The sequence below is a fragment of the Somniosus microcephalus genome, chromosome 8, assembly GCF_052327205.1.
Source record: "Somniosus microcephalus isolate GS21.2 chromosome 8, FLI_Smic_1.0, whole genome shotgun sequence".
In the NCBI taxonomy this organism is placed as follows: Eukaryota; Metazoa; Chordata; class Chondrichthyes; order Squaliformes; family Somniosidae; genus Somniosus; species Somniosus microcephalus.
Window position 1 is genome coordinate 238,971,823 of NC_140994.1, and position 20,083 is coordinate 238,991,905.

General features: G+C 45.2%; 1 protein-coding gene across 7 annotated transcripts in view; it reads left to right on the forward strand.

Annotated features, from left to right (window-relative positions):
- The window catches only part of rbm27 (RNA binding motif protein 27), a 211,438-nt gene that overhangs the window by 126,660 nt on the left and 64,695 nt on the right, over positions 1-20,083 (forward strand). For all 7 annotated transcript variants that reach the window (XM_085995831.1, XM_085995832.1, XM_085995834.1 and 4 more), the window contains 2 exons: positions 763-948; positions 13,710-13,793. In XM_085995831.1, coding sequence (XP_085851957.1) covers positions 763-948; positions 13,710-13,793 — 270 coding nt within the window. The remainder of the gene's footprint in view (positions 1-762; positions 949-13,709; positions 13,794-20,083) is intronic.

Consider the following 20,083-nt stretch of genomic DNA (forward strand, 5'->3'; position numbering starts at 1 on the left):
CGGCGCGCTGTGCTTGCGTATCCCAGGGGCGCAGTTAATTCGATGCGTCTTCTGGGATCACATGGGCCATGGAGAGCCAATGGTAGCAGGGAATGCTTCATTCATAAGTTTGACCTGTCAAACCTATAAATACTATAAGCCCCAAAACATTACTAAATCTTCAAATAAAAATAAAAAATCACATTTTTAAAATAAACTATAAATTACATGAAATAACTATTTTAAACAATAATTTAAATTTTTGAAAAAAATAATTTTATTTTCTAACGGGGCTAAAAATAAACTTTTTAAAGTATTTAAAAATAATAAATCTGTGGAAAAAATGTTTTAATTTTAATTAATTCACCACTTACCTTGTAAAAAGCAGGCCTTGCGACTGCTTTTTGCATGTCTAACTTCTGGAGACTTACCTTCCCGGGAAAACCTGCAAAAAAAACGTAAGTTTGATGTGCACTCGCAGCCTCTCCTGCGCATGTGTTCAACCTCTTAACCCCTTCTTTCAGGGGAACGGAAGTGCCGGTTTCCCGCGCATGCGCAGTGCATGCACGAAACCAGCACTTCCATTGGGCTTACAGGTGAGTACCCCGTGCATACTCACCTGTGGAGACCCGAATTTTGGGGCCAATATGAGGAATCAAGTGCAAATGTGACACAAATTTGGTTGTGAAAAGGTGTGACACGAGGTGTGATAGACACAGGCATATAATAGCAATGTTTTTGTATTACAAATGGACAGTAATCAAATCTGTTTTCTGTTTTCAGGCTGCACGATTGGGCATCCTTCCTGGAGGACGTGGTAAGGCTATGCAGACACGAGGCCGAGGTCGAGGCAGGAGTGTGAGGGGGAGAGGCGCACAGATGCATATGGTGGTTGATCACAGGCCTAAAACACTAACGGTATTTGGCTTCACAGAGGAGGAAAAGGACGAATTAATGCCACATTTCTCAGTAAGTCCAGACTCCGCATTCAAATTTTAAGTATTTTGATGAGTAATTTATTGTGGGTGTTTCAGTTTTGTTCATCTCCACACATTAGCAACATCTTATTATGGTCCACAAATCCATGTTTCTGTTCAACTATAATTTAGCAAGCACAAGAGGAAATTTAAGTTCATAAATTGTTCTGTATATAAGAAATTCTGCTCACTGGGGTTTGAAAGTAGTGAGGGTAAGGAAATCATCTTCTGTGTAAGATATTTTGGAGAATGCACTTGTGTACTCCTGGCCTGATCCTGCTCTCCAATCTATTTTAGATTGTTTAACACTGCTCATTTCTTCAGCTTCTGATGTCCTGCTCCCTGACTGCGCTTCAGTGGCAGCATGGGGTCATTGCACATGAAATACAAGTTTCCCACTCTCTGAGGAGTAATAGTAGGGTTGGCCTGCCAGCCTGTGAATCACCAGGGGTTCCAAATTAGAACTACCCATAGAACTGTGCAGAAACCACGTCTTTCATTATTCAGTTGAGCCAGAACAGATAGTGTTGATAGCTTAGGAATCTTGTCAATGACTGGCTGTTAGAGCTGACCCTCCCTCTGCCACAGGGCCTTTCCATTCTTTCAAATCTACCGAAACAAGCAATCTCAATGCCAGCGGCTCAGGTGAACCTCCCAGAGCCATTCCATCGCCATGGTGGGCAATGCATCTGATTTGTTCAGAGTGATCACCCCATTGTTAACTAATAAACATTCCAAATTACTGTAGCAACCAATCTGGATTCCATACCTGCTGACTCAAATGTTGAGTGAAAAATACAGAATTTAACATAACAAGAAATGTTGGCCCAGATATTCCGATTGCAGGCCTCCCGCAGGCGGAGGACTGCAATCTGGAAAAATCTGCGCCCTTACCTGAGGGCTCCCGGGAGGCGCAGAGTTCCGCTCCTGGGCCTCTTCAAACTGCCGGTGCGCAGGGCCCACGTATCCCAGAGGCGCAGATAGTTTGCAGTGTCCCTGGGATCATGGGGAGCCAATCAGCGAAGGGAATCTCCCTTCATACATTTGACAGGAAGACCTGTCAAATATATAAATGGAGATCACCCCCAAAACATAGTAAAACTTCAACAAAAAAAAAATTAAAAATCACATTTTTAAAATGACTTGAAATTACATAAATTAACTATTTTAAACAAAAATTTTAATTTGAAAAAAAAGTTTTTAACAGGGCTAAAAATAAACTTGCCTTTAAAGTATTTTTACATGATAAATCAGTGGGAAAATAATTCTTTTTAAAAACCTTTTTTTCAACCCTTATCCTTTTACCAGGCGCAAGAATTGTAAGTGTTTTCTGCGGGCGGAGGGTCTCCAAAAAGCGGAACTATCCGCCTGCAGAGGCCCTTCTCCCGGGCAGCCGGAGGATCTGTCAAGAGCTTTCTTGACAGATCGGAAATGCCGGTTTCCAGCGCATGCGCAGTGCATGCCTGAAACCAGCATTTCCAATGTCCCTACGGGTGGGTACACAGTGCGTACCCACCCGTAGGGACCGGAATATCCGGCCCATTATAAATTAACAAAAATCAGTGCAGACAAAACGGGTAAAAATACAAAACTCTACCGTGGGTCATAGATTTACCCTCTCTTTCCTCCCCCCCCCGCCCCCCCCCCCGGATTTTTGGCTGGAAAGTTGGGGATGGGGTTGCGAAGTTATGGCTCTTTTTATGTTCACTATTTGTGATGGTTGGAAAAGTATGACTAACATCATCTTCCATGCCATATAAACCCCCAGGTATGGTTACTGAGTTATTTATTTTCAGTCATCAGTATGAATAGTAGCACACTTTCTCATTCACAGTACTGTGATTTTGTTGTTTATTGTTAGAGAAATAGTGAAAACTGTGAGAACCAGAAATATCATTAAGGATTTTGGTACGCATCACACCAGTCGTAGCTTTTAAGAACTGTCCAGATGTTTGGTCCAGTGAGTAGCTGAGCTGCTCAGACTGGGAAGGTAATAGGTTCCACCCCTAGTCTATGCAGTCAGCTAGTGAGGCACTGGGAGCTCTACAATTGGTTCAGTGAGGACCTGATTGCTGTTCAACATCCCGATTTTAAAATTGGAAATTGGTACCTAGATATCAAGATAATGCAGTTGCCACTAGTACACTCCATTGTGGTGCAAAATATCCATCTTATTAACCTGACTAGTTAGGAGCTAATGGGACAAATGACACACTTCATCCCACTAAGAATATCAGATACATCTGCACTGGGACTGGACGGTCTACTGGTCATAATCAGTACCTTCGTCTTCAGCATCAAATACATGAGATGTCCAAGTTGGACAGGCCCTTCCCCTTTTATACTGGACTAAATCAGATCCTGTTCTATTTTTAAAGAATTGAAAGCACAGTTGGTCACCTTTGTTGAAAATGGCTATCCCAGTGAATAATGGATATAGGATGGATGCTGTCCTGAGCCTGTTGAGCAACTGGCTCTCGAGAATTTCCAGTGTCTCCAGTTCCATGGGCCAATGCAAAAAGATACACAGCAGTTTATTGCTACATTCTGTGGTCCTGCAAAAGAAAATGAAGTTGATTGAGTGCCTCAGTAAGGCGGGTGGATTTTTATTACCTAATCCATTTTGGTATTGAAAAATTCAAGGCATCTCCTGTCACAGGACAGGAATCCCGTTCTCTGAAAATGCCAAACAGTCTGGGCTTTTTGAGGTCTTGGGGGTCTACTCATTGTACATCTTGCAAATGCACAAGACAATGAAGCATATTTTGTCCTTCAATTAATATTTTCAGATGCAAACTGTAAAATCCAACTTGTAGCCATGCATCAGTATGTAACTTGGAAATGACCAACATGCAGTGGTTAACCTTGTTATGGGAGCAGGCATGCTTCCCAGGGAAATTGGCTAATTACTGCTCATCTTTACCCCTTACCCCAAACCCAAGGGCAGTGAGATTGATTGTAGCGTTTACACAGCTAGCCCAGCTTGGATCAGTTAATTCAATGCAGACCATAGATGGTGAACCTGGGTTCTTCCTGGCCTGTATGACTCAGGATCATGCCACATATGCATTTACCGACTGAGCCATTGGGATGGCCCTTGCATTTATCTTCAAACACAGGTTTCATTTCATAGATACAAAAGCAAAATACTGCGATGCTGGAAATCTGAAATAAAACAGAAAAATCTGGAAATACTCAGCAGGTCAGGCAGCATCCGTGGAGAGAGAAACAGAGTTAACGTTTCAAGTCAGTGACCTTAGGGGGACAGATAGCATCCTTTGTAAACAGGTCCGAAAGTCCCACATGGTATGTTGCTTAGTTGGTGCCGGGTGAGGGATATCTCAAACCGGCTTGAAAGGATATTGGCAAGGGAGTGGGGGAAGGATCCGGTCATTGTGGCCCATGTTGGGACCAACAGCATAGGAGTAGGCAAAAAGTCCTGTTAGGGGAGTAGCAGGAACTAGGAGCTAAATTAATGAACAGGACCTCGAGTTACAATTTCTGGATTATTACCCGAGCCAAGTGCAAATTGGTGTAGGGATAAACAGATTAGAGAGGTGAACATGTGGCTCAAGGAGTGGTGTGGGAAAGAGAGGGAACATTTCATGGGACACTGGCACCAGTACTTGGACAGGAAGGAATTGTACTGTTGGGACGAGTTCCACCTGAACCGGGCTGGGACTGGGATCCTAGCAGAAAGGATAAATAGGGCAGTGACGAGGACTTTAAATTAGTAAATAGTGGGGTGGGGGGGGGGGGGGGTGGTGGGTCAGGTAGAAAAGGTAGTATAAATAATATTTCTAAAACAAACAAAAGGGAAGAGAGTAGAGTAATGGTCATAAATTGTGCTTTAGGCACAACAGGTAAAGGGACAAGTAAAAGATGAAGAGTCATTAAACCAGGAGAGAGAAATAAGAAATGTGTGAGTAAAATATTAGAGCAGAAGATGGGCAGCAATGTAGATGGAAGCATAAAATGTTACCCCACTATTCAAAAAAGGTGGTAGAGAGAAAGCGGGGAATTACAGACTGGTAAGCCTGACATCGGTAGTGGGGAAAATGCTAGAGTCCATTATAAAAGATGTAATAGCAGAGCACTTGGAAAACAGTGACAGAATCGGGCAAAGTCAACACGGATTTACAAAAGGTAAATCGTGCTTGACTAATCTACTGGAATTTTTTGAGTATGTAACTGGTAAAATAGATAAGGGAGAACCAGTGGATGTGGTGTATTTGGACTTTCAGAAGGCTTTCGATAAGGTCCCGCATAAGAGATTAGTGTGTAAAGTTAAGGCACATGGAATTGGGGGCAAGGAATTGTAATGTATGTAATGTGTATATATACCTTAAGGGAGAGAACTACTTTTTACAGCTCCTGTGTACTGTAGTACCGGCAGTGACCACACCTGTATATAAACCCTGAGTAGTGATCTATACAGTTAGTTCTAGAGTAACCCTCATTCAGTAAACACCTGTTAATCGTTCCCTGCAGTCTGTTGTCTGATTATTGAAGGACACAACATTAAGATACACGGATATAACATTGGCGACGACGCAGATTCGAACCTACCTGCAACTCTGCATCACCTCCCAGGGATTCGCTCCTGGAGAACAGTGGAAGGAGGTCAAGTCCAGAAGCACGGGCGTCGACCACGGGCAACCGCCCAGTCATCCAGCGGAGATTTGAGCATCGCAGGGGAGGCTGTCGAGAGGCAGGCTTGGCTTTCCAGTCACGGTGGTCCAGCAAAATGGGCTGGCAACAGGTACTGCGCAGACCCTTCCCGGACAGCGGCGGCTAGAGCCCGACCGAGCGGCACAGAAAAAGGCCGAGCAGCGTCGACGGGGGAGAGAGAGAGAGGGCAGAGCGCACAGGGCGCAGCTGGTGTTCAGGACCGAGCGGCGTCAACGGGGGAGAGAGACGCGCAGGAAAATGCGAGGCGCTGCCATTGCCACGAGGACCGCAGAGAGCGGCATTGGCAGCAGCGCAGGAGCAGCGCACGAAACCCACAGGGCGTCGCCATTTGCCACGAGGACCGCCAAGAGTGGCGTTGGCAGCAGCGCGGGAGACACCATTTTAAGCCGCAGTGGGGAAGAAAGGAAAATGCGGGAGACACCATTTTAAGCCAGTCTAACCACACCCAAAAATGCCGAAGAGTGGCAGTATCACAGCGTTCGACAATGAAGTCGAAGATTGGACGACAAATGTCGAACGCATAGAAGTATACTGCAAGGCGAATGAAGTGCCAGATGACAAGAAAGCGCTGGTATTGTTGAATTCAATGGGTGCAAAAACGTATGGCTTACTACGAAACCTAGTAACCCCAGAGAAGCCAGTAGAAAAGGATTTTGAAAACATAGTGTCAATCCTACAGGACCACTTAAACCCCACACCGCTGCTGATAGAAAGATTTAAGTTTCACAAAAGGAACCAGCATAAAGATGAAAGTAATGCTGAGTATTTAACGGAACTGCGCCAGCTATCGAAACACTGCCAGTTTGGAACGGGACTAGCAGATACTTTAAGGGACAAGTTTGTGTGTGGGCTTCAAAGTGAAGGAACCCAGAAACGGCTTCTATCAGAAAAGGATCTTACGCTGGACAAGGCTTTCAGCATTGCAGTATCACACGAAGCAGCAGCACGGGGCGCTGCAGAGATACAACGGAGACCGCAAGAATATGGCACAAATGAAATGTCATACGGAACAGTGAAGTGCTATTGCTGCAGCAGAACAACACACGACCATAATGATTGCTGGTTCAAGGACAAAGTGTGCAGACAGTGTGGAAAAGTAGGGCTCATAGCAAGAGTCTGCAGGTCGGGAAAGAAAACCAGCAGCAAGAAATCTCCACAGGAGAATTACAAGAAGGTACATAAGGTAACGGAGAGTAGTTCAGATGAACAGAAAAGTGATACAGACTCCGGGAGCAAGGAGCTGGGTTGTCTGAAACTACATAATGTGATCAAAACGGAGGATCACCAAACTATCTGGGTCACGCTCAAGATAGCAGGAGTCCGTGAAAATGGAATTGGACACAGGATCAGCCCTAACAGTCATAAACCGAAGGGACTACAAGCGGCTATTCTCACATATACCCTTGAGAGATACAAAGATTGTCTTGAAGACGTGCACGGGGCAAAAAGTCTACCCCAACGGAAAAATAAGGGTGAACGTTATATATAACGGCAAGGAAACACCAAAAATGGACCTATATGTATTGCCAGATGGAGGACCACCACTACTTGGACGTGAATGGATCCGGAAGATACAGCTAGATTGGCATGCCATACAAGCACTGACTGTAGATGCCAAAAAGGATGACGACGTCACACCTGGACGACTGTCAAAAATGCTAACTGACGCACAAGAAGTGTTCCAGCAGGGACTCGGAACACTAAAAGGCATAACAGCGATGATCAAAATAGAGGAAAATGCAAGCCCAAAGTTTTTTAAGGCCAGACCGGTACCTTATGCGATCCGCCCAGCCGTCGAAGCAGAGCTGGAAGGTTTGGAACGTTCAGGAGTACTGTCCAAAGTGGACTGGAGTGAGTGGGCTACACCCATCATTCCTGTAATGAAGAGGTCATTGAGTAATATGCCTGGGGAACCAAAGAAGGTTCGCATCTGTGGGGACTTTAAGGTGACAGTGAACCCAGTCCTTCACACTGTACAATATCCGCTTCCGCGGATTGAAGATATTTTTGCCTCGCTATCTGGAGGGAAACGCTTCACTAAGATTGATCTGGCCCAGGCGTACCTGCAAATGGAGGTTGAAAGAAGCCTCGAAACAGTACCTCACGATCAACACCCATAAAGGTCTCTACCAATACAACCGGCTGGTGTTCGGGGTAGCATCAGCTCCGGCTATTTGGCAAAGGGCAATGGAACAAGCCCTGCAAGGGATTCCAGGGACCCAGTGTTATTTGGACGACATCCTGGTCACGGGCGAAAATGACAGTGATCACCTCGCCAACCTGGAGCAGGTGCTCACTAGCTTGAAGGAATATGGGCTCCGAGCTAATCGCCACAAATGCGAGTTTTTCCAGAAGCAGATCTCGTATTGTGGCCACGTTATTGATAAAGAGGGGTTACATAAGTCCCCTGAAAAGATTGAGGCAGTAGTCAAGGCTCCAGCACCGGAAAATGTGTCACAACTGAGGTCGTTCCTCGGGCTGGTGAACTACTACCATAAGTTCTTGCTGAATTTGTCTACCGTACTACACCCACTGCACACCCTACTGCAAACGGGGGTACCATGGAAGTGGAGTGACGAATGTAAACGAGTTTTCCAGAAGAGCAAAGCATTGATCACATCAAAAGAGGTGTTGGCTCATTTCAACCCAGCACTACCAATTCGCATCACCCTATGGCATTGGAGCGGTGCTGTCGCACAAATTCCCGGACGGCTCGGAGAGGCCAGTAGCCTTTGCGTCTCGGTCACTAACCTCAGCCGAGTGTAACTACGCCCAGATTGACAGGGAGGCCCTCAGCCTAGTGTTTGGAGTGAAAAAGTTCAATCACTATCTGCACGGGCAGAAGTTCACCTTGCTGACTGACCGCCAACCACTTGTCTCCATCTTTAATCCAAAGAAGGGCGATCCGGTGATGACTGCGCAACGGCTACAAAGATGGTCCCTTTTTCTAGGGGCGCACCAATATGAAATCGAGTATAAGGGCACGAAACAGCATGGAAACGCTGATGGGCTATCACGCCTGCCACTGCCTACTGCGGAGGAAGCACCAGCAGTGAATCCTGTCGAAATATTTCATTCGGCTATAATTGAATGCTTGCCAGTAACTAACGCTGGTATAGAGAAGGAGACCCGAAATGACCCGACACTGTTTCGGGTATATGATTTGACGGTGAAGGGATGGCCAGCACATAGCGACTCACTGTTGCCAGCATTCTCATCCAGAAGAGAACAGCTGTCAGTATGCCAGGGGACCTTGATGTGTGGATCCCGAGTTCTAGAGTAACCCTCATTCAGTAAACACCTGTTAATCGTTCCCTGCAGTCTGTTGTCTGATTATTGAAGGACACAACATTAAGATACACGGATATAACAGGTATTGACTTGGATAGAAAACTGCTTGGCAGACAGAAAGCGAAGAGTTGGAATAAACAGGTCTTTTTCCGAGTGGCAGGCAGTGACTAGTTGGGTACCGCAGGGATCGGTCTTTGGACCCCAGCTATTCACAATATATATTAATGATCTAGACAAGGGAACGAGATGTAATATCTCCAAATTTACAGACGACACAAAGCTGGATGGGTGTGTGTGCTGTGAGGAGGATGCCGAGAAACTCCAGGATGATTTGGACAGGTTGGGTGATTGGGCAAAAGCATGGCAGATGCAATATAACGTGGATAAATGTGAGGTTATCCACTTTGGTGGCAAAAACAGGAAGGCAGATTATTTTCTTTGTGGCAATAGATTGGAAGAAGGGGAAGTGCAACGAGACCTGGGTGTCCTTGTGCACCAGTCGCTGAAGGTAAGCATGCAGGTGCAGCAGGCAGTTAAGAAGGCAAATGGCATGTTGCCCTTCGTAGCGAGAGGGTTTGAGTACAGGAACAAGGATGTCTTGCTGCAGTTGTACAGGGCCTTGGTGAGACAACATCTTGAGTATTGTGTGCAGTTTTGGTCACCTTATCTGAGGAAGGATGTTCTTGCCATGGAGGGAGTTCAGCGAAGATTCACCAGGCTGATACCTGGGATGGCAGGAATGACATATGAGGAGAGATTGAGTCGATTGGGCTTGTACTCGCTGGAGTTTAGAAGAATGAGAGGGGATCTCATTGAAACTTATAAAATTCTGACAGGACTGGACAGATTAGATGCAGGAAGGATGTTCCCGATGGTCGGGGAGTCCAGAACCAGGGGTCATAGTCTAAGGATAAGGGGTAGGCCATTTAGGACAGATGAGGAGGAATTTCTTCACCCAGAGAGTGGTGAACCTGTGGAATTCTCTACCACAGAAGGCAGTAGAGGCTAATACATTAAATATATTCAAGAAGGAGTTGGATATATTTCTTGAGGCTAAAGGGATCAAGGGATATGGGGAGAAAGCAGGGACAGGGTACTGAATTTGGATGATCAGCCATGATCGCATTGAATGGGCGGAGCAGGCTCAAGGGGCCGAATGGCCTACTGCTGCTCCTTGTTTCTATGTTAAAATTACAGAGATATTGATGGATTAAGTGAATGGACAAAACTGGCAAATGGATTTCAATGTAGGCAAATGTGAGGTTATCTACTATGGACATAAAAAGGATAGAAGAGAGTACTTTCTAAATGGTGAAAAGCTAGAAACAGTGGAGGTCCAAAGAGACTTTAAGGGTCTATGTACATAGATCATTAAAATGTAATGGACAGGCACAGAAAATAATCAAAAAGGCTAATGGAATGCTGCCCTTTATATTTAGAGGACTAGAATACAAGGGGGTAGAAGTTATGTTCCAGCTATACAAAGCCCCAGTTGGACCACACCTGGAGTACTGTGAGCAGTTCTGGGTGCCGCACCTTAGGAAGAATATATTGGCCGAGGAGGGAGTGCAGCGTACCAGAATGATACCTGGACTCCAAGGTTTAAAATACAAGGCGAGATTACACAAAGGATGTATTCCCTAGAATTTAGAAGGTTAAGGGGTGATTTGATCAAAGTTCTCACTTTAGTAAGGGGAACTGATAGAAACTATTTTCACTGGTTGGAGAGTCTTAGGACTCGGGGGCATTGTCTAAAAATTAGAGCCAGGCCTTTCTGGAGTGAAGTTAGGAAACACTTCTGCATGCAAAGTTTGGAACTCTTCTGCAAACAGCAATTGAGGCTAGGTCAGTTGTTAATTTTAAATCTGAGGTTGATAGATTTCTGTTAACCAAGGATGTTAAAGGATATGGGGCAAAGGCGGGCATATGGAATTAGGTCACAGATCAACCATGATCTCACTGAATGGCAGAACAGGCTCGAGAGGCTAAATGGCCGACTCCTATTCCTACGTTCTTCTGTACTCTAGGAGCTGATCTAGTTGAGTTTCTGGTCACCGGTGATGTTAATGCCATTGATTGTCATGGGGAGATGGTTAGACTCTCTCTTGTTGGAGATGGTCATTGCCTGGTACTTGAGTGGCTTGAATGTTACTTGCCACTTACCAGTCCAAGCCTGGATGTTGCCCAGGTCCTGCTGTATGTGGCTATGAGCTGCTTCATTATCTTATGATGGAGGGAAGATCATTGATGAAGCAGCTGAAGGTGGTTGGGCCTAGGATGCTGCCCTGAGGAAATCCTGCAGTGATGTCCTGGGGCTGAGATGATTGGCCTCTGACAACCACAAACATCTTGCCTTGTGCCAGGTATGACACCAACCACTAGAAAGTTTCCCCCCAATCCCCATTGACTAATATTACAAGGCTCCTTGGTGCCACACTTGGTCGAATGCTACCTTGATGTCGGGGGCAATTGTTCTTGCCTCACCTCTAGAATTCAGCTCGGGTTGGAGTCTGGACCAAAGCGGCAATGAGGTCTGGAGCCAAAGTGTTCTGGCAGACCCCAAACTGAGTATTGAAAATCAGGTTATTGTTGAGTAAATGTCGCTTGATAGCATTGTTGACTAATCCTTTCATCATTTTTGACCGAATTGGATTTGTTCTGCATTTTGTGGACAGGTTGCACCTTGACAATTTTCCATTTTGCTGGATAGATGCAAGTGTTGAAGCTGTACTGAAACACCTTGGCTAGGGGAGCAGCAAGTTCTTCAGCACTACAGCTGGGATGTTTTTGCGGCCCATAGCCTTTGCAGTATTCACTGCACTCATGATATGACTATATGGTGTGTTTGCCATCCAAGAGGGAAGGAACCTCATGAACATTCAGAGTAGTGTTATGCCAGAGCAATTATTTGTTTCTTGGGACAGTTTTAAAGAGGGAGTTTTGCCGTCAGGATCCCATTTCAAAATCATGCTACAGTGAATTTTGATTAAATTTGTTGGCCTGGAATTCGCCATCGTTACCCTGCTGAAACTGACCGTAACTTCAGGATCTAGCACGTGCACATCTAAAGACGGAAATCCTGGAGTTTGCAGTCAGTCATTCACTGCTCCGACACAGGCTGCACGGTGGAACAGTCCCCATAGCTGGCAATCAGTGTAATCAGAGAAACTGACACAAATTTGGGCTTTTCTGCGGTAATATCGCTGTTAAATACCCCATTAAATGCCAGGCCTTGTTGGATTAGGTGTACCTGGGGCTTCAACAAATTTTATGGCCCTGAAAAAGGAATCTTTTTATTTGTGGAATGTCAAATTTCCCCCATTATGATGATTACAATTTTTTTTTAACTTTAATTTTTTTTAAAGTTAGCTCATGATCTTGCAGCTTTTACGTTATCCCCATGTGAAAGTCCCAATCTTTATTTTGCGCTCTCTAACATTTTTTTAAAAGTCTGGGTAAGAGCAGCTTCTCATTTCCTGCTTTGCTGTCTGAGAACTCTTCAATGTGATTGGCTGCTTAGACAGCTTGTTGACGTCACAGCAGCTCTTCACTGGGAATCCCCATGACCGAGTGCTGCAATCAATTGAACATCAAAAAGGCAAATGTCTCGCCACCGAGATCGTGAGATCTCTGCGGGCAGCTTTCTTCGGGGCCAGTGAAGAACACCTTTGCAAATTACGCGCCAATATCTTTTATTCTCTACGATCTATTTCTGTGGATTTTTTGCCATGATTTTGCTACATCAGTGAATGCTGATGTCCCATAGAGATGCTGTCGTAGAGGAATTAGTGAGCTAAACAGCGTAAATGATCTGATTAATGCCAGTGGGAATAGTCATTAACCCAACTGGAGTTTAGCTTCAGCTGTGTTTAATTCCATTCTATCAAGTTGAGCCCAATAACTCCTCCAAGCAATGTCCCCTTATGGGATTGCTATCATCAGCTGCTAAATATTTAAACAAAACTATAGGAAAATAATTACATTGCAAAATAAAAAAGCTGAACAAAAAATGTTACCATTGGTTTTTAAATCATTTGGTGTTTGAAATGATAGTGAGTCTCCCTCTTTTAGAATGTTACATTGATGAACAGCCTGCTGCATGAAGTATACTGTGTATATCTCTAAATACAGTTTAAATTGAGCTCCTCGGGATCAGCACATGCTGTCCAACAGCATTTGTTACATGTCTATGGGTCCATCTTTGTCCTTGTTTATTATGCAAGCAGAGTCCTGTTTGTACAGAATAATGAATGAAGAACATTTACCCACTTGGATGCTTAAGTTAAGGAACACCATTTAAGCACTTTGCCTATTTTCTCATTCCCCTGATCAGAATGAATGAAAATCTGTATTTACTTCTGGTATGATAAATTAAGTACCATTTAAAGCCCACCCTCCACCCCAGGATATTTTTAAACCACAAATTAATAGGTTACACTTCTCTGTTCAGGCCCGCCCCCCTCCCTTAGTATGAAAGAACTGATCAGTAATTCTGTAATAGTGGCAAAATGCCTATTGCCATGAATGAGCATACAGATGTTTTAAAAAGAACTAAGGACAATAAAGATTCAGTAACACTCTTTAAAGTCACAGAAAGATTTAGCTGTAATCGATGTTGAAGTTTCCAAAACTAGTTCTGTGACCTGTCACCTAGTTTGTGCTTCATTATTTGGCAGTAATAAACTGGTGTTCATAGGGTTTTAGATAAAGTGAGATTTTTTTTATACTGTCTGACTTAAAAAAAAAATGTCTTTTATTTGGTTTCTCTAGAAATTTGGAGAAGTGGAAGATTTTCAAGAGGATACTCCTTTAAGTGTTAGACTAGCATTCAAGTCAAGAATTGAAGCAGAAAATGTAAGTAGCTAGAGAGTAGTAGACTGGCATTGTTGACTACATGATTGATAATGAATGACGTTGCTGATAGCTTATTTCACTATAAAACACAATGGTTGACTCTAATGCCTTCAGAACAACTAGAGATGGGAAAAAATACTGCATTGCCAGTGTCGCCCACATCCCAAGAACAAGTTTAAAAAACAGTAAATTTACTGTATAGGCACTGAATGCATACTGACCCAATATCAAACCTGACTTGCATAAGGCAGAATTGAACTTATTTTTATCTTGTCTGAAATCCTGCTGTGAAATACTTCCTGTAATATTTACACTTTGAGATGATAATGGCTTTAGATCCAGAAATACAATTTTTATCTACATAAAGGCTTGTTAAATATTAATAAACCGCAAACATTGTAAGAAATGTAAAATTTCTGGTTTAAATTATTTAGCTGGCTGTTGAAAGTTTCAGTAACTGCACAGTCCATGTTTCCAGTTTGGATGCTGAGAAAAGGTCTGCTGCTAACCATGTGAGGCAATATTTGGATCTAGTTCACAGACGGATTACAGTGGAATGGAGTTGGTGGCTAGGAAACAGAGTTTGTGGCGGGGACCAAAGACAATGACTTCCGTCTTCCCACGGTTTAGAATTGGGAGATACCGCTCCTTCCTGCAGTTCTATCCAGCTACAAAAAAGCAAAATACAGGTGCTGGAAATCAAACAAAAACAAAAATGTTAGAAACACTCAGCTTATCATGCAGCATTTGTGGAGAGAATAAACAACTTCATGTTTTGGGTATGGACTCCCCATCAGAACTGGAACATATTGCAGATGAACAGTATTTAAAAAGGAATCGAATAAGGAAAAGGTAAAAAAACAGACATACTCAGGAAAATAAATAGTCAAAAGTGGCTGGCAATGGCTATCTCCAACAAGAGAGAGTCTAACCACTGCCCCTTGAAATTCAACGGCATTCCCATCACCGAATCCCCCACCATCAATATCCTGGGGGTCACACTGGACCGGCCACATAGATACTGTGGCGACAGGAGCAGGTCAGAGGCTGGGTATTCTACAAAGCACAAGTCAGGAGTGTGATGAAATACTCTGCACTTACATAGAAACATAGAAGATAGGAGCAGGAGTAGGCCATTCGGCCCCTCGAGCCTGCTCCGCCATTCAATGCGATCATGGCTGATCATCCAAATTCAGTACCCGGTCCCTGCTTTCTCCCCATACCCCTTGATCCCTTTAGCCTTAAGAAATATATCCAACTCCTTCTTGAATATATTTAATGAACTGGCCTCCACCACCTTCTGGTAGAGAGTTCCACAGGTTCACCACTCTCTGGGTGAAGAAATTCCTCCTCATTTCTGTCCTAAATGGCCTACCCTTTATCCTTAGACTGTGTCCCCTGGTTCTGGACTCCCCGACCATCGGGAACATCCTGCATCTAGTCTGTCCAGTCCTGTCAGAATTTTATAAGTTTCAATGAGATCACCTCTGATTCTTCTAAACTCCAGCGAGTACAAGCCCAGTCGACCCAATCTCTCCTCGTACGTCATTCCTGCCATCCCAGGTATCGGCCTGGTGAATCTTCGCTGAACTCCTTCCATGGCAAGAACATCCTTCCTCAGATAAGGCGACCAAAACTGCACACAATACTCAAGGTGTGATCTCACCAAGGCCCTGTACAACTGCAGCAAGACATCCTTGTTCCTGTACTCAAACCCTCTCGCTACGAAGGCCAACATACCATTTGCCTTCTTAACCGCCTGCTGCACCTGCATGCTTACCTTCAGCGACTGGTGCACAAGGACACCCAGGTCTCGTTGCACTTCCCCTTCTCCCAATCTATTGCCATTTAGATAATCTGCCTTCCTGTTTTTGCCACCAAAGTGGACAACCTCACATTTATCCACGTTCTATTGCATCTGCCATGTTTCTGCCCAATCACCCAACATGTCCAAATCATCCTGGAGTTTCTCGACCTCCTCCTCACAGCACACACGCCCACCCAGCTTTGTGTCGTCTGCAAATTTGGAGATATTACATCTAGTTCCCTTGTCTAGATCATTAATATATATTGTGAATAGCTGGGGTCCAAGGACCGATCCCTGCGGTACCCCACTAGTCACTGCCTGCCACTCGGAAAAGAACCCGTTTATTCCAACTCTTTGCTTTCTGTCTGCCAACCAGTTCTCTATCCAAGTCAGTACCTTGCCCCCAATCCCATGTGCCTTAACTTTACACGCTAATCTCTTATGTGGGACTTTATCGAAGGCCTTCTGAAAGTCCAGATACACCACATCCACTGGTTCTCCCATATCTATTTTTCCAGTTACATCCTCAAAAAATTCCAGTAGATTAGTCCAGCACGATTTACCTTTTGTGAATCCATGTTGACTTTGTCTGATCCTGTCACTGTTTTGCAAGTGCTCTGCTATTACATCTTTTATAATGGAGTCTAGCATTTTCCCCACCACCGATGTCAGGCTTACCGGTCTGTAATCCCCGTTTTCTCTCTACCACCTTTTTTGAATAGTGGGGTAACATTAGCTACCCACCAATCCATGGGTACTGTTCCAGATTCCATCGAATGTTGGAAGATGATCAGCAATGCATCTACTATTACTAGGGCCACTTCCTTAAGTACCCTAGGATGTAGATTATCAGGCCCTGGGGATTTATCGGCCTTCAATCCCATCAATTTCCCTAACACCATTTCCCTACAAATACTGATTTCTTTCAGTTCCTCCCTTTCATCAGACCCTGTGTTCCCTGGCATCTCTGGGAGGTTATTTGTGTCCTCCTTTGTGAAGACAGAACCAAAATATGCATTTAGTTGGTCTGCCATTTCTTTGTTCCCCGTTATAAATTCCCCTGATTCTGACTGCAAGGGACCTACGCTTGACTTCACCCATCTTTTTCTCTTCACATATCTATAAAAGCTTTTACAGTCAGTTTTTATGTTCCCTGCAAGCTTTCTCTCATATTCTATTTTCCCCTTAATTAATCCCTTTGTCCTCCTTTGTTGAATCCTAAATTGCTCCCAATCCTCAGGATTATTGCTTTTTCTGGCCAATTTATATGTCCTCTCCTTGGATCTTATGCTATCCCTAATTTCCCTTGTTAGCCACGGTTGAGTCACCTTTTTTGTTTTATTTTCGTGCCAAACTGGGATGAACATTTTCTGTAGTTCATCCATGCGGTCTTTGAATGTTTGCCATTGCCTATCCGCCGTCAACCCTTTGAGTGCCATTCCCCAATCAATCCTACCCAACTCGTGCCTCAGACCATCGTAGTTTCCTTTATTTAAATTTAGGACCCTAGTCTCTGAGTCAACTACTTCATTCTCCATCTTAATGAAGAATTCGATCATATTATGATCGCTCCGACCCAAGGGGCCTCGTACAACAAGATTGCTAATTAATCCTTTCTCGTTGCATAATACCCAGCCTAAGATGGCCTGATCTCTGGTTGGTTCCTCGACATATTGGTCCAGGAAACCATCCGTAAACACTCCAGGAACAACTCCTCCACAGTATTGTTACTAATTTGGTTAGCCCAATCCATATGTAGATTAAAGTTACCCATGATGACTGCTGTGCCCTTATTGCACGCTTCTTTAATTTCCCTTTTAATGCCATCCCCGACCTCCACCTTACTGTTTGGAGGTCTATATACCACTCCCACTAACGTTTTCTGCCCCATGGTATTTCTCAATTCTACCCATACAGATTCCACATCATCAGAGCTAATATCCTTCCTTACAATTGTGTTAATCCCTTGTTTAACCAGTAATGCTACCCCACCTCCCTTTCCTTTTTGCCTATCTTTCCTGAATATCGAATACCCCTGGATGTTGAGTTCCCAGCCTTGGCCATCCTTCAGCCACATTTCTGTAATCCCAACCAAATCATATTAGTTTACCTCTATTTGCGCAGCCAATTCATCCACCTTATTACGAATGCTCCTTGCATTAAGACACAAAGCCTTCAGGCTTATTTTTTTAACGCTCTTCGACCTATTAGAATTATTATTTACTGTGGCCATGTTTGATTTAAACCGTTGATTTCTCTGACTGCCATTTTGTTTTTCTCCTTCCTTTCTTTTGCTTTTATCCTTGTTTCCCTTTCCTCTGTCCCCCTGCTCAGGTTCCCAACCCCCTGCCATTTTAGTTTAAACCCTCCCCCAGAGCACTAGCAAACACACCCCCTAGGACATCGGTTCTAGCCCTGCCCAGGTGCAAACCATCCGGTTTGAACTGGTCCCACCTCCCCCAGAACCGGTTCCAATGTCCCAGGAACTTGAATCCCTCCCCCTGGCACCATTCCTCTAGCCACGTATTCATCTGAAATATCCTTTTATTTCTACTCTGACTAGCACGTGGCACTGGTAGCAATCCTGAGATTACTACCTTTGAGGTCCTATTTTTTAATTTACCTCCTAACTCCCTATATTCAGCTTTTAGGACCTCATCCCGGTTTTTACCTATATCGTTGGTACCTATATGCACCATGGCAACTGGCTGTTCACCCTCCCCTTCCAAAATGTTCTGCAGCCGCTCTGAGACATCCTTGACCCTTGCACCAGGGAGGCAACACACCATCCTGGAGTCTCGTTTGCGGCCTCAGAAACGTCTATCTATTCCCCTTACAATAGAATCCCCTATTACTATAGCTCTACCCCTCTTTTTCCTCCCGTCCTGTGCAGCAGAGCCACCCCTGGTGCCAGGAAGTTGGCTGCTGCTGCCTTCCTCTGATAAGCCATCCCCCCCCCCCCCCCCCCCCAACAGTACTCAAAGCGGTGTATCTGTTTGCGAGGGGGATGTCCACAGGGGACCCTTGCACTACCTGCCTGCGCCTAGTACTCTGCCTGTTGGTCACCCGTTCTCTACCTGCGGTGTGTCCAACTCGCTAAACGTGCTATTCACGACGTCCTCAGCATCGTGAACGCTCCAGTATGCATCCAATCGCAGCTCCAGCGCCGCAATGCGGTCTGTCAGTAGCTGCAGCTGGATACATTTCCTGCACACGTAGTTGTCAGGGACACAGGAAGTGTCCCTGAGTTCCCACGGAGCGCAGGAGGAGCATACCATGTGGCCAGGCTGTCCTGCCATGACTTACCCTTGATTTAATTTAATTTCAATTAATTAAATCAATCCCACCAATTGCACTACAGTTAAATGGTTTACCAACAGTCCCCGTTACACCAGAGAGACCTTAGTAACTATAGACCACAGAGTTAAAGTTTAAAAAGAGAGAAATACTCACCAACCAATCACCTACCTGCTTTCTGGTGACGTCACACTTCAATTACTTTTTACTTCTCTCCCTCCCTCTGAGCCCGGAGAGTGGTATGCCTACCTGGTCTCGGAGCTGCTTTTCAACTGCCGCCGCTCAGCCGCCTCGTTCCCTCGCAGGTCCGCCCACCTACCGCCGCTGCTCTGGACGATTACAGTTCCAAGAACATTCAAGAAGCTCGACACCATCCAGGAGAAAGCAGCCCACTTGATTGGCACCCCATCCACCACCTTAAACATTCACTCCCTCCATCACCGGTGCACCGTGGCTGCAATGTGTACCGTCCACAAGATGCACTGTCGCAACTCGCCAAGGCTTCTTTGACAGCGCCTCCGAAAGCCGCGACCTCTACCACCTAGAAGGACAAGAGCAGCAGGCGCATGGGAACACCATTACCTGCAAATTTCTCCCCCCCCACCCCACCCCCTGCAAGTCTCGCACCATCCTGACTTAGAACTATATTGCTATTTCTTCATCGTTACTAGGTCAAAATCCTGGAACTCCCTCCCTACCAGCACCTTCACCACACAGACTGCAGCAGTTCAAGAAGGCGGCTCGCCACCACCTTCTTGAGGGCAATGCTATTTGGAACGGTAGCATAGTGGTTATGTTACTGGACTAGTAATCCAGAGGCCTGGACTGATGATCCAGAGATGTGAGTTCAAATCCCACCACAGCAGCTAGGGGCCTAGAAATTCGGTGGCGCCCCAAGCTTGCCTGGGCGCCGGAATTTCCGCTCCGGATGGAGTCGCTTGCGCTAGCGCGATATTCAGTTTCAGCGCCCCAAACGGAAGCGGGGCGCTGCTCGAGGCGCCCCGCGTCCCTCTTGGGGCGCTGAAACTGAATATCGCAGCGCAATGTGCCGCAGCGCCACATGCTGCGGCACGGCGCGCTGCGGTACTGCAGGCCTTCCTCCCCTTCTTAAAGGGGAGGGGTCTGCACCAGCGCGATCCCCGATCGCGAGTGCCGGCAAAAGAGCCCGGCACAGAGGAGAAGTGCC